We start from the raw sequence: 14,433 nt of genomic DNA on the forward strand, positions 1-14,433 counted from the left end.
CTGGCCGCGCAGTTCCCATCACGAGGCCGCTCGAGCGTCTCCGCCGCCGCCAGCGCGCGGGGCCGGGCCGGGCCGGGCCGGGCCGGGCATGGAGCCGGGCGAGGTGAAGGACCGCATCCTGCACAACATCTCCCTCTCCGTCAAGAAGGTGGGCGCGGCGCGGCGCGGCGCGGCCCTGGGGCTGCAAGGGAGAGCGGTGGGGAGCAAACCCTGCAAATACTGGGGTGAAGCCTCCAACCTTGGGGGGGGGGGAGGAGTTGGGATGAAACCCTGCACAATTTGGGGGTGGGGGGCACACGGCCGTGCTGGCGTGTCCCCCCGGTGCAGTGCAGGGCAGGGGACGTCGTCGTGTGCGCGGGGGTGTCCAGGACACACCCGGGAGGGCGAAGGCACGAAGGCGCCGCATGCGGGATTGCTGCTGCTGCGCCCGTGTTCGACGTGGGGCCGCGCAGGTGCGGCTGGAGGAGCGCGGGGCAGGGCACGTACTCGCCGCCGCGCGCCGGACCCGCCGTCCGCGTGAAGCCGAGCCGCGCCAGAGCGACCTGGGCGATTCCCGGTGCTAAATGGACGTAACGGATGCGCAGTCGGGTCCGGTGTAGGAGGATGGCCCCCGCGCACAGCCGCTATCCGCGCGTCTCGGTCCTGTGGCCGCCCAGGAGGAGCGGAGACCGGACGTCGGCGGGTGTTTGGGTAGCCAGCGCCGTCGCAATGCTGCGTGGCCCCGGCCTCGCGGGGTGTCCACGCTCGGCGCGTTTGCACCGGGGAGGTGCTGCTTTGCACGGCCGTGGAAGACGGACACGTTAGCGTAACTTTTAAGGGTCCGCTGCCGAGCCCACCGCGGTGCTGCCTGCAGCGTGTTCCCCATACAGGTAGTCTCCGCCGCTCGCTCGGTCCTGTGCGTGCGTAAAGGTGGTTTGAAAATGCCACGCGGTTTACTCTGTCCGTCTAATCCCACAGGCCAGGGCAGGAGCCTCGCCGCGCTAGGCTAGGAGCGCAGCCACTCGTAGTGGCAACGGCAGACGTTTCTAGCCGGATCAACCCCTCGCGAAAATGCAGCGTTGGCGGGCTCAGGTTAAAACATCCCCTCCTTCCCCTGCTCCAGCAGCACGAGTCCTATTTTGGGCTGTGGCCCAGCCCTGTCTGTAGCCCCTGGGCTGGAGCTGTGCTCCCATCAGGGCCGCGCTGCCCTCCATTTACCAGGGAGCTATTTTTACAGAGCTTCCTGAATTCCTTGGGGGGTCTGGCTCGGCTTTGCAGTCTCCAGCCCAGCTTGGTTCCTGGACTAGCGGTACTCGAGCGAGGCCGTGCTCGTGTCGCAGATCCGAGCCGGTCGTTCATTCCCCGTTTGCTGGAAGCGCAGCCTGGCAAGGCCGAGGCACAGCGCTAAAAAATCACCCCCGTCCCAACCTCTGTCGACCCGTGCTTTTTCTTGGACGGTCGTGGATGACGACTGCAGATCATTCTGAATTGCATCAGACTGCTTGGAAGTATTTTTCATATCCGAGAGGATTTTATTTGACCTTTGATTGTAAGACCCAAGAGACCTCATCTTCATGTTTCTCCTAAATTGGACTCACAGAAAATAGCTGGGATGAAAAGGAGCATCCAGAAGTGGACACGAGCGATGCGCAGGGGGGAGGGAAACCGCTGGTGGAGTCTAGGAGCAACAGCTGCCGTGACTCTATTGCTTGTCTTCCAAAAAGCCACGAGCTTCCCTGTTTCCCTGCGTGGTTTTGACTAGCAAAAGTGCAAGTTGACCAAATGTTGTCGGTTGTGCTTTGTTGCACACTGGAGAATGGATCTGAGCAGCGCTCTGTGCTGCAGGCTGCCTCCATGCTGTCTGAAGGGCTAAGAAAAACAGGGCCTGAATTCGATGCTGCTCGGGGGAAATGTCATTGATCTCAATGGATTTCACTTCTGAGTTTCATGGGTGGCTGTTCAGCAGGATCGAGCTCTTGGGTCTGCAGGACTTTTTGCTTTCCCCCAGAATGAAATATCGAATACATTCTGCAAGAGTTGGTATTTGCAGCTCCCTCCCTTGCCAGAGAAAGCTTCCCCTTTACTAGTGGCAGGTCGGCACATAGATTTTTTTCAAGGGCTGGGAAAGAGCAGAGGAGATTTCTTTCTTTCCCTCCCCCACCCGCCTGGCCCAAGGAGTAATTAAGAATCATGTGCAAAGCATCAGGCAGTAGGTGGAAAACAAGGGAGTAAATCTAATTGGAAAGAAGTAGTTCAAAAAGCCATAGATCATGTACGAGAAGGGAGAGAAGACTGACTGGGGGATGGCAAGGAGGGTGCTGAAAATCCTGGCATAGGAGCAGTAATCTGCCAGGCGTGCGTTGTAGCTATGTAGACGAGGCAGATTGTGTTCTGGCATAAACAAGACTGGTGTTGTATAGCCAGGCATGGCAAGAGTGGATGTGCTCAGGCACTCGGTCCTGCATCGTCATCCACATCCACAGAAGAGGTGTGCTGCGGACTGCAGTGGCTCAGCAGTGGGCTCCAGGCACAGGGAGGCATAGGCAGAAATTTGGGGCTGGAGAGAGGTACGCTGTCAGCACCCAGGTGCCTCGTGCCCTCAGTTTTCCTTGACTTGCAGACTAGCTGGGGAGGCTCAGGATAGGACCCTGCTTACTGCCGCTGGAACAGGAGCTCTGTGCACATGGCCTTTCTTGTTGGTGTGCTCTGCACCGATCTCGCGCTGCTGTTGAGAGCGGAAAGCAAATATTCAGAGGGATTGGGAGTGAGGCGTTGATTTGTGTCTGAAGCTTGTCGGCTTTGTCTTGCCTGTTGGAGGTATGTTCGGAGACGGACGCATCTGCAGGAATTGCTTGGATGGTTTAGTGATGGGACTCATCAGTTCTCCTTCACTCCCTCTGCTTTATCACCTGCCCATCTCGAGCATCTCAATGCAAAGCTGAACCCCCAGTTCCTACTTGTGGGGATGCTCGAGACAGGAATGATGCTCAGTGTGACAATTTGTAGGTGACTTATTCTAAAACGATGAGGGTCTGTTAGAGGCCTGAGGCTATCGGCACGGGGGTCTGAAGACGTTCGTACGCAGAGCAGATACGTGCGGTTAGAGATGTTGCGCGCTTCCTCATGTGGATGTCCTGGTCCTGCTGTAGATGCACTTGAAGAAGCAACATCTGGTTTCTGGCTTCGCTGTGGAAGTTGCTGGTCCGACGGTCGGGGTAGTCATGTGTACACTTGTTAGCTGGGTGCTTTATGGTGACCGGTGCCTTGGCACGTGCCGTGCAGCAATAGGCACGGGATAAATACATACATTTGCATACATGCCACCAATCATCCTTCTCTTAGCAGCTGCATACAAACACTGTTGACCTTAGATACTTTCAAACCAGTGAATGAAATGCAAAGTGCTGTGTCTCACGATGACAGTGGCCAGGATGGCACGAAACGGAAATCTCCATTGCAGCACAGGCATTTGTAACCTGCCTGGCTTGATCTAGGAGCCAGAATAGGGATTCCCAAAGGCATGCCCATTGTGGCTGACTATAAAAGAAAATCACAAGTTTGGCCCATCCCAAAATAATGAATTCTGGTTTTTCTTCTGATTTTCAAACTCCTCTTCCTCACCTCGGTGTGTATGTGAGAACTGCAGTACCGCTGACTCCTGGCACGTATATGGTAGATGGCGGGATTTTGGCCCCCTGCCACAGGAGCTCTCACTAATGGACCTAATGAGATCAATTAGGCCGGGCTTCTTGAGTGCATGGGAGCTTCCAGTTTCTCCCCCATCTCCCAAAATACCAGTGATTTATTCTGTGCCCCCACCTCCCCATCCATCTATATCCTGCCTAAGATCAGTTCTGTGTCCCTTAGCCCCACACCTGTGAATGTCGTATCTAATGCATCCCCATTCGCCCCAAACTCTCATCATCTTGCACCTGCACATCTGTCCCTGGTACCCGGCACACCTCCTTGTGCTCATCGTTCAGCCCTGGAGGGACTTTGCCCGCAGGTTGTGGGGCAGCTGCAGGAGGGCAGCCCCAGGCCCTGTTCCCTCTCCTGTCCAGGCCTTGGGAAGGAAGGACCAGCCCGAAGCGACTTTGCCCTTTCTCATAGCTACAGACTCATTGTTTTTCCAGGAGGAAAGCAGGGAGGAAGTTGTTGAGCTTTCCTGGGCTCTGTGTGCGTGCTCCTCTCCTCCATTGGAAGCGGGCTCTCCTTCTCTTGGCCCTGCCATAAACTTCTCCCTGCTTTTGGGACAAGCAGTCTGCCCGCTACCCGCAGCTGCTCAGATGAGTTGTTCTTCAGGTCTCGGGGGAAGCCAGGCGACAGCAGTTCAGAATGGGTTTCCTCTTTGCGGTCTAGCACGAGTGAGGCCACCTGCAGCAAAAGGGAAAGCCCGTTTCTCCGCAGTAGCTTGAGAGCGGGTCATTGCCCCAGTGGGCAGCGTGGCGTGAGCGCGATGCAGCGTCTCCCTCCTTTGCTGGTGTTTTTTGCTGTCCGGGGTCCTTCTCACCCACACAAATTCACTTAGTTGCAGGAAGACTTTCACTGACCTCACGTCTAAGGAGATGGGCAACTTCTGTGTCCCTTCCAGGACTCATGGTCATCCGGGATCTGCCGCAGAATAGCACGGTGGGTCACGCGCAGTTTAACACGTGGGGCTTCCTCTGTGCTTCCTATACGTTTGCCCTTTAGCAGATGCAGTGCAACTTCTGGTAGCGGGTACACTGACTTTTATTAGTCCAGAACGGCCGCAGCAGCAGCCCAGCACATGATCTGTGACCCCAAAGCGGACAATTAAAAAGGGGTTTTAAGCCAAGGCCTGTTGTAGCTTTTTGAATGAATACACGTTTGGAGCTGAAGTAGATCAGTCCAGCAAACTTCTGCAAAGCAACAGCTCTGATCCTTTCCATGCATGCGGTTACAGCGCTCCAGCCTCGGTAGCCAGGCTGTTGAGCGTTTCCCTGAGATGGTCTGTTAAGAAAGACAGTTGAGCGTGGGTTGTATTTCTTCGCCACATCCGTAAGGTTTCACTTGAAGCCTCTTGACTCACGGAAAAAATCATTGTAGTCTTTTAAAGGCTTTTTTTCATGGCACCTGCCTTTTGTAAATGTAGCTTCAGAATACATGACGTTGTCCGCTCCCCTTTGAGACGCTTGCGGTACATTCACTGGCATGTCAGGTTGTGCCTGCTAGCGTCCTGCCGTCTCTCTGGTCCCGATCCTCAGCTACAGCCGAGGAGTGCGCAGCAAAATGTGGGGACCAGGAGATCCTCTACGCTGGAGTGACCATCACAGCTACAGAAGCACCGCCTTGGAGAGCAATCCCGTGAACAGAACAAAAAGACTGGAACGCAACTAAGGATCAGTGTCTCCATCTCCTTCCTTAAGGGCACTTCCAGGTGTCTGCATATTAATGTTATAAACTGCATACAACTTTATATAAAATAATAGTTATGCTATAAACTTTGTGCATGGAACCGTTCAAGCGGCAAAGATTTCTTAGGGCGATCTCTGTTATTGGACTCGATCGTGTAATCAGGATAGAGTTAGACCAGCTTTCAAGTGCGAGACGTTCTTCCTTGGGTCTTCGATCGCAGGGAACCAGGCACAGACAGGGTGGGGAGGGGGAAAGGACTAACACGTTTTTCCTCCTATAACATCTGTTATAAATGATGGGGAGGCTGTTCTATTTGTACAGGTGTAGTCTAGGGGGTCTTGAGCCTTTTCACAAAATCCCTTGTGAAAAACGATTGTAATGATAGGATGACACATGTACTGACTTACAAATCGGTCACAAATACCCAAGGAGAGTTCAGGTATTTACACCCCTTCTGCAAAGCCTTCAGGGGTACCCCACAGTCTGAGAGCTTCTTTGCTATTTGTCCTCCAAATGCATTCATAGGCCTCCCAAATTTGGTTCATGACTTAATTGAGAGGATGAGCTGCTAATAATGTGCAACACAGACTGCTAAGGCAGCCTTCCTTAAGGCATGGCGGTTTATTCCTTACACGAGCCATTTCAAGGTTTCTCTCTTGATACCAAATGCCACGTCCTAATGCAGAGATGAACTTGTACTCGGGCTTTACTGTTCACAATCATAAGTGGATTGAATTTTCCCAGAAGCTACAATGAAGTCATCTCGCGCTGAGGGCTAAAGAAATTCCTAGCGCTCACGTGAGCATCTGCTGCTGGACGGAGCAGCAAGGGTGCTTTGAAAATTCATAGATTCATAGATGTTAGGGTCGGAAGGGACCTCAGTAGATCATCGAGTCCGACCCCCTGCACGGGCGGTACAAAACGGTACCTCTTGTTTCGCCAACCCCCGACACAGCCTTCCCCGCAGAGAGGATGGCTTGTCGAGCAGGAGTGTAACGACAGCCTGATGGATCTTGTCCCACGAGCGGCAGCCAGCATCCCTTGAGCCTCTCTCCCTCTCACCTCCCAAGGCTTTTAAGCAGGAGGCAGCTGACACAGCAGGCTTCAAATGTGTCAGGAGGATGGAGGGCCACTGCCTGGGATAAGAAGCAGCCTTTGAACTCGAAGTGCCTGGCATTCCTCGGCTGTGTCGTATTCATTTCCCTTCGTGGTGTCTGAAGTAAGCCCAACGCTTATGAAAGCTTATTCTGTCCATCTCTGATTTAGCCGATAAGGTGCAAATCTACCTCGTCTTCATATTCATTTGACGTCAGGACCAGGAGCAGCACTGGGACCGAAGGAAAAGGTACAGGCTGCTGCTGCACGTAAAGACGGTCGTGTCAGTACAGCCACGATTGCAAAAGCATCGTATCTTAGCCATTGTGATGGACACCAGATGTTTCTAATCCAACATTTTAGCAGACGGCAGTTGTAGCCCCTGCGAACCGGCTTGTTTGCTTGTCCCCGTGTGTTTTCCAGCCCCGGTTGTTTTTCTTTCCCGTTGAATCTGTGCCTCTCTTGTGCTGAAAGACTTGTGACCTTTCGTGCCTCTTTCTGTAACATTGGGATCCTTCTCCATAGCAGTCATATGTCGGCCCTGAGTCTCGATCTTCCACGTGAGATAAATAGTGCCGCTTGCAGGCTGCTTGGACCTGGCTGGCCAAGACGAGGAGGTTTCACCTTTTCTTTTATAACATGTGTGTGCAGTGGCACGTGAAAAGGCTGCTGCCTTGTAATTGCAAACAGGTGTCACCGGCACTAGCTCATGCCTGGCCACAGTAAGTGTTTGGTAAGTGCAGTTGCAGGCGGCAGTGTCATTTAGCTGTCACAAATAGCAAACCTAAACGAAAATACAAATTATTTGGGCGTTGGAAATTCACGTGCACGCAACATCTTAGAAGAAAACAGCTTTAGTGGGAGATTATTTAGTGGGGAAGGCCTTTGACACTGTCTCTCACCCCGTCCTCATCAATAAATTGGGCGACTGTGGCATTGATGCCTGCACAATTGGATGGGTAAAAAATTGGCTGACGGGGCGCACCCAGAGAGTGGTGGTGGGCGGGTTGTACTCAACCTGGCGAGATGTGAGCAGTGGGGTTCCCCAGGGCTCGGTCCTTGGACCCACGCTGTTTAACATCTTCATCAGCAACTTGGACGAGGGGGTGGAAAGCACGCTGTCCAAGTTTGCTGATGACACTAAGATGTGGGGCGAGGCGGACACACTTGAAGGGAGAGAGAGGCTGCAACTAGATTTAGACAGACTACAGAAGTGGGCAGACGAGAATAGGATGGGGTTCAACGCAGACAAATGCAGAGTGGTGCACCTTGGGAGAAGGACTCCACAGCACACAGACAGGCTGGGGAGTTCCTCTTTTGAAAGCACAGAGGCGGAAAGGGATCTTGGAGTCATTATTGACTCCAAGGTGAACATGAGCCGCCAATGCCAGACCGCAGCCAGCAAGGCCAGCCAGACCTTGTCGTGCATCCAAAGGTCCAGAGAGGTGATACTCCCCCTCTATGCGACATTGGTCAGGCCGCAGTTGGAGTACTGCGTCCAGTACTGGGCACTGCACTTCAGGAGGGATGTGGCCAGCCTGGAGAGGGGTCAGAGGAGGGCCACCCTCTTGGTGAGAGGGCAGCAGGACAGGCCCTACGAGGAGAGACTGAGGGACCTGAACCTGTTCAGCCTCAGCAAGAGGAGGCTGAAGGGGGACCTGGTGGCTGCCTACAAGCTCATCAGGGGGGATCAACAGCAAATAGGCAGAGCCCTTTTTTCCCCAGCACCACCTGGGGTGACGAGGAACAATGGTCATAAGCTGATGGAGAATAGGTTTAGGTTGGAAATCAGAAGGCAATATTTTACAGTTAGGGTGGCCAAAATCTGGAACCAGCTTCCCAGGGAAGTGGTCCTCACCCCTCCCTTGGGCAAATTCAAGAGGAGGTTGGACGATCACCTGCCTGGGGTCTTGTGAACCCAGCATTCATTCCTGCCTGTGGCAGGGGGTCAGGCTAGATGATCTGATCAGGTCCCTCCTGACCCTAGCTACTATGAAACTAGGATTGAGCTCATTGGGACAGTGACTAAGGAGAGGGAGGAAGGCTACACCCAGGGAAACTGAGATGTTGTAAACCTGGGAGTCCACTCTGCAGCTTGAATGTGTAAAAACAAGGGAGTCTCCATCCACGCCGTTCCCAGCTACGCAGCATCTACGCTCCAGTGTTTCAGGTCCATCTAGGCAAAGCTCCCATTTTGGCGTGCTGTATCATGGCTGTGTGTTGTCCCTCTCGAGGCTCTTTTGACATCAGTGGCAGCCTGCTAAGTGGTGGTAAGGTATGTCATGGGCCATCAGAGAAGCTGCTAGATCTGCATAAATGATCTGGACAGCACATTTGATTTTAAGGCAAGTTGTGCTGATTGCCTCTGTTTTGGGCACGGGAAGTTTAGTGTTGGGACTGCTGCTTCTTGAGATGCTTGCCGTAAAAATGGTGGCCTGCAGCCCCTGACCGTGTTCCTAACCCTCTTGCTATGCAGGAGTTGCAGCACTTGAAGCTTCATGTGTTTTTCTTTCCTGTTTGTGTTGCCAGGAGTAGCCAATTTGCGTGGGACCTGGAAGATAGGAGTATTGATTGGCTAATTGCATTGATCTGCAGGAGTTGCATGAGGTTCTCCATCTCCTAATCTGTTCAATCTTCCCTGGGAAATGTGATCCAATAAAAGAAACCTGGAGGAGTTAATAACTTGGCATTGCTACCGGATGAGTTTAGAGACGCCTTCTGGTCTCTGCTCTGAGATGAACAGAGCGACGTTGCTGCCCTTGAAAACTCACATTCACACCCTTGAAAATTCATGTTAAAATGGAATTGCAAAAATCTGGAACTCTTGGTTCGGAGATGATACCTTTTATTCTGCTAAAATGGAGGCCTCCTTTGAGGAGGTGGATAGGCTGAGATGTCTCAGAGCAGCACGATGCGGGGCTCCTCTTTGACCTGCAGGTTTCATTCAGGGCATGCTGCGCCTGGACTTTCCCCAGGAGGACTAAGACAAGCAGGCCCGGCTTGCACCCATCGCTCTCATCTGCTGTTCCCTGTTCCTTCCTCGGAGCTGGGCACAGTGCTTGGATAGCAGCTCTTCTCCTAGAGCTAGAGAAGAGCCCCGAGCCTTACGCTTCATCTCCCTGTGCAGCTCCAGCATCACTTGCTGTGCGTTATGCCCCAAGCTTCGGAGCCAGCTCTTTAATTGTCATTTTGCTCACGCTAGTAAATGAAGCTTTGCAAGCTGTTCACTGAGAGCCACAAGCTTTAAAATATACGGTTTAGCTCGTGCTGCAAATGCTTCACACTAGTGCAGCCCACCGGGCAGCACGCAGCGGTCTCTGAGCGTCAGCTCTGCGCAGACTCGGCGCACCAGCCGCACGCTGCTGGGCGAAAGAGCGGGCGGGGGGTGGAGGGTGGGGAATATTTTTCATCCTCTAAATGCCTCACATATGCCACCAACCTAGTTCCCCAGTAACAAATCCAGCTAAGCGTTAATGCATTGACTTCAAAGGCACGCAAGGTTCTTTGGGTCGATGTGATATTTTTTTTATTAGACCAACTAAATAGTTGGAAAAATTGTTCTTTGCAAGCTTTTGGGCTCAAACGCCCTTCTTCAGGCTCAGGGAGAGTCTGGTGGTGTTTGTGTGCTCTCCTGGGTAGGCTAGAAACCAATATGCAAAATGCAGGCCTGTGAAAATGCAAATGTGTGGGAGTGAAGTTCGGAGGGGTTGGGAGACGATGGGTGTGACTTCAAAGGAGAATACTCGTTTGCTGCCCTTCACGCTGTATTGCAAATGCTGGGTTAGGAGCAGCTCTGCACGGGGTTGCCAGGGTGAAAATGGAGACTGAGAAAAGCCTGGTGCAATTCAAGTTACGTACCAGCTTGCACTTCCATTTGCTGCACGGCTATGGAGCTGCTGTTTTGCAATCCTGTAAAGTGGAACAGAAACATTGCTCAACAAAGGACTGCAGGCACAGGAGCGGGCTTTATACGTGTGTTTCCTTACTTCTAATCAAATCCCTGCAGGAACATCGTGATTAGGTACAAGAGCTGATCTGGGCGTTGACATGGAGTTGCCCTATATCTGTTTGCTTTCTTAATCCAAGTGCTTGTCTTGCCAGGGGCACATCAGGGAGCAGCATGGCAGCGTTCTCGGCACGGGCAAGGCCACTGCTAGACTACTGTGTTGTGGTCTTGGGTGGTGGAAGAAGGGGGTGGACATAGAGAAAGGTCCCGGGAGGTCCACCGAAGTAATCCAGGCACACGACATACTGAACGTATCCCAGAAACAGTGGAAAGGTGACTGGTTGCTGTGTTTCAGGTACCCACGTAGAGAGAAGCCACTGGAGGACTTTTCAGTCTTGCTGGAAAAGGCACAACAAGATCTAATTTGCAGTTAGATTCAACTTTGAAATAAAAACTGATTTTGGGAACCGGCTCACCTTGCCTGCAGTCTTTAAAACAGGACCGGTTCTGTTTCCGAAACAGGTTTCTGTTTGGGAAACATTTCCAGGTTTGGGGGAAGGGTAGATCAGGGGTTCCCAACCCCTGGGCCGGGAAAGGTTGGCTGCCGGGCCGGACGTGACCGTGGACCGGCAAACTGCAGACCGGTCCATGCTGTGGACCGACAGCCAACCCTTTTTTATACTGAGTATAAAAAAAGAGTCGGCCGCCTGCCCGCAGTATGCCGGTCACTGCCAGTTTGCAGCCACTTCCAGTCCACGCTTTGTCGGTCCTCAGCTTAAAAAGGTTGGGAACCGCTGGGCTAGATGGTCGCAATGCTCCCTTCCAACCTCAGACTCGGACCCTATGAATCCTCTTGTTCATCCTTTCCTTTCTAGGTGTGTTTGTATTATTCCAATACATTCCTAAGACGTGCAGGTCTGCATTAAGACAACGACAGCAATCACATGTCATGCTTCAGCACTTCGGCTGCACATGTACAGCGCTTACGGGACAGGGGTTTTTCATCCCTTGATGCACAATTGGCCAGAGGTATTTGGTTTTGCCACCGACTTTTGAAAAGCCCCCATAGTACTCAAGGAGTAATCTCTCTCAAGACATCAGGATCAAGACCAGTTCTCAGCATGGGGTGAGCAGAAGCTCCTTGCTTTATCTCCAAGGAATCTCAGGGTTATCTCAGAGGAGTGGGAAGAGAGGGGAAGGGGCCTTTCCAATTGTACTCAACCTTTGCTTTGCAGTAGTAGAGCTGTAAAGTGGGCTAAAAAGCTTTGCACCCATCAAGGCCTGAGCTCAGGGATGTGGCTCTTTCTAGAGCTGATGAAATTTTCACCTATACATCCCCGAAGCCTATATAAGGTTGCATAAGGAAGGTCACTTTCTGTGCTGTTCCAGGCATGGGTGTTGGGTCTGCATGGATTATTACAAAAGAAATGCACAAGTAAATGCACGGCAACTAAGCTGTAAGCTGTCCACAAACAACGTTAGTCATAGTGATTTCCACTGCCTCCAGCGTGATGGTGGATTTTGTCCCTAATGCACAGGTGATAAAAGTGCAAATTTCCCATCTATTCTGAATGCTTGGTCATTCAAGCAAGCCCCTTTGCAGACACAAGGCTCTTCTGCACTTTGTTCGCGATTGTTTCAATTTGCATCCATGAATTCTCTGGGATTTTGAGGGGTTTTCTCGGGGTCGGAGTTAGGGTTCACTCTTGTTTTTGTTGTGCAGTGTTGCACTGACTGAGCGTCAGGGTTGGTTTGCAAACTCGGTATGCAGTTTGTTACAAACTCGAGAAATACCAGTTTGGTAATCCCACGGATGCCTTTTAGATGTGGACACCATTTATTTTGTCCATTGGAAGGTCTATAAATAGCTTTGGCTGAAAGACGACTTGAGACCTCATTCCAAATGGAGCAACGCCATGCACTGGCTTCTAGGTCGGGTCATGTCATGAAAACCCAGCGCGTTCGAGCGTCTGCCGTGTGCTGGGACCCGGAGGATGCTGAACTGGACTGGCAAGAGTGTGTGGGGAGGAAAGAGCTGCCTAACTAGAAAGGGATGCAGAATAATGCTTTAAAGAAAATACTCTCTCAAAGCGTTATACGCTCACAGCTTGTCTAGCTGGTCGGGTCTGTGTTTGAAGTGAGTGGTTCAGCCCACAGCCAGGGGCACACGAATTACTTTGCAGCTGTTAGTACTGTGTGTCATCACCACACCCCAAAGAAGTTCTTCTAACCAAGCGACAACTGAGCGGAAAGAGACTTTCTAGTCAAACTCTCCCTCTAAATAGGCTTATAAAGTGCAAAGGAGGTAAATCTGCGGTACACACAAAATGCACAAAGATGCTGAGGGCAGTGCGGCAGCACTGAGTATCCTGTACAGCACCAGGCATGCTGTTAACATTCGATAGGAATAGGTGCACAGGCTATAGGTGTGGCACTGTTAGTGTTGGCATGTGCGTGGGTGTAATGTTGCAGCGTGCAGATGGTCCAGATATGCTGGATTTGTCCTTTTTTTTTCGTACACTCGGGTGCACGTAGGAGGGCCCCTGCCCGAGACCCACTGATGATGGCTGGGCTGGTGTCATTACAGAGCCAAGAGGGCTGGTCATAATGGTAATCTTCTGCTCCAGGCTCATCCTGGCTATTCCTTAGTAGTTCATGTCAATCCCTGGTTGGGTTGAACATGCACATTTTACCCCTGGAAGCCAGTTGTGATAGGCTTTGCAGTTGAATCGTGGCATGGACAAGAGGGCAGCCTGGGATCCTTATTTCACCTTCACTGATCTGCATTAGACCATTGGAACAAGTCTTCCCCAGGATTAAGGAATGCATATTAAACGATTTACCATTTAGTACTAGCAGGAACATGTAGCCCTCACCATGTGTATGCACGTGCATGTCGGTGCAGCTTAGCTCTCACTGGCATTAGCACAAGGCGAGAGTACTTGGTCATTCACAGGATTGGGGCTTTTTAGCTTGGAGTTGCCCTTGTTCTGCCAGTACGTGCAGGACCATCCAGAAGGATGGTAGCTCATGCAGATACACGAGCCTGACCCATCCTGATTGTGTCTTCGTGCTCCTGGAGACTAAACACTGCGGGCACAGAGGTATATTGTGCGTTGGCTTGCAACAACTGGCTCATGCCGTTCTGCCTTAAGCCTTTTCCTGCCACTGATCTGGATTCCAGGATGGTCGTCTTTAGCCCTGCCTTTTAAAATGATTTCAAGGAATTGAACTCTATTTCTTCATTTGCAATCCTCTCTTCACCTATTTTAACTTTAAAAAGTCAGTAAGTTATTAGCACAGTTGTTGACCATCTCGCTACTGCACAGCGTTGTTGGGTTTCTGCGCAGCCAGCATCTCGTGTGGACGCCCCCGAGGACGAGGGGTGTTATAACGTGTGCGGTCACCACCTGGGTGCATGGCAGCAGCACTTATTTGGTGATACGGCCAGCGCTGGGGTCTGTTTCTTGGTGCTTGGGTCTGCTTCGCAATCATCCCTCTAGGGTAGCAGTATCCCTCCAGCAGGCGGGTGGATTATTATCCACATCAGTGACTGCTTATCGTTGTCTTATCCTTCCTGAGCCCCACCCTGTGTTGTCACTCCCTGCCTTTCTTAGCTTAGATGGTAAATTGTTTGCAGCAAATAATTTAACCACCTCTCTGAAATGCCTTGTGCAACTACAGCTCCAGATAAGTAATAATCCGGTGACCATGTCTGCAACAAAGGCTCTGAATCCTGAATTGAACTCTGCCCTGAGCTGGTAGTTGAAAATGGATCTGGAAATGCAGGGCTTGTCCTCAGGATGTGTGAAAGAGGGGGCATCATACAAGATCCAGGATTCACTGATTGTTAGCGCTGGGTCAACACGTTCTTCCGAGCACCCTGGCAATGCCACCCAATCCTTGATGCATCGGTCCTCCTGACATTCGTGGGCCTAGTTCTCTGGATGCGTGGCTGTAGTGACCGCTGCGTTCCTTGTCTCACGAGGCTCACCACAAGTGCTCTCCTGCTGGACATGTCTGCACTGGACCTTTGT

General features: G+C 51.9%; 1 protein-coding gene across 8 annotated transcripts in view; it reads left to right on the plus strand.

Moving 5' to 3' along the window:
- PLEKHM2 (pleckstrin homology and RUN domain containing M2) overlaps positions 1-14,433 on the plus strand; it is a 48,359-nt gene continuing 33,926 nt past the window's right edge. For 7 of the 8 annotated variants that reach the window (XM_019500017.2, XM_019500018.2, XM_059716869.1 and 4 more), the window contains exon 1: positions 2-148. In XM_019500017.2, coding sequence (XP_019355562.1) covers positions 89-148 — 60 coding nt within the window. In that variant the 5' untranslated portion in view covers positions 2-88. Of the gene's footprint in view, positions 149-14,433 lie in introns of all 8 variants that reach the window. The other variant, XM_014597942.3, reaches the window with a different exon arrangement.

The sequence above is a fragment of the Alligator mississippiensis genome, chromosome 13, assembly GCF_030867095.1.
Source record: "Alligator mississippiensis isolate rAllMis1 chromosome 13, rAllMis1, whole genome shotgun sequence".
Classification (NCBI taxonomy): Eukaryota; Metazoa; Chordata; order Crocodylia; family Alligatoridae; genus Alligator; species Alligator mississippiensis.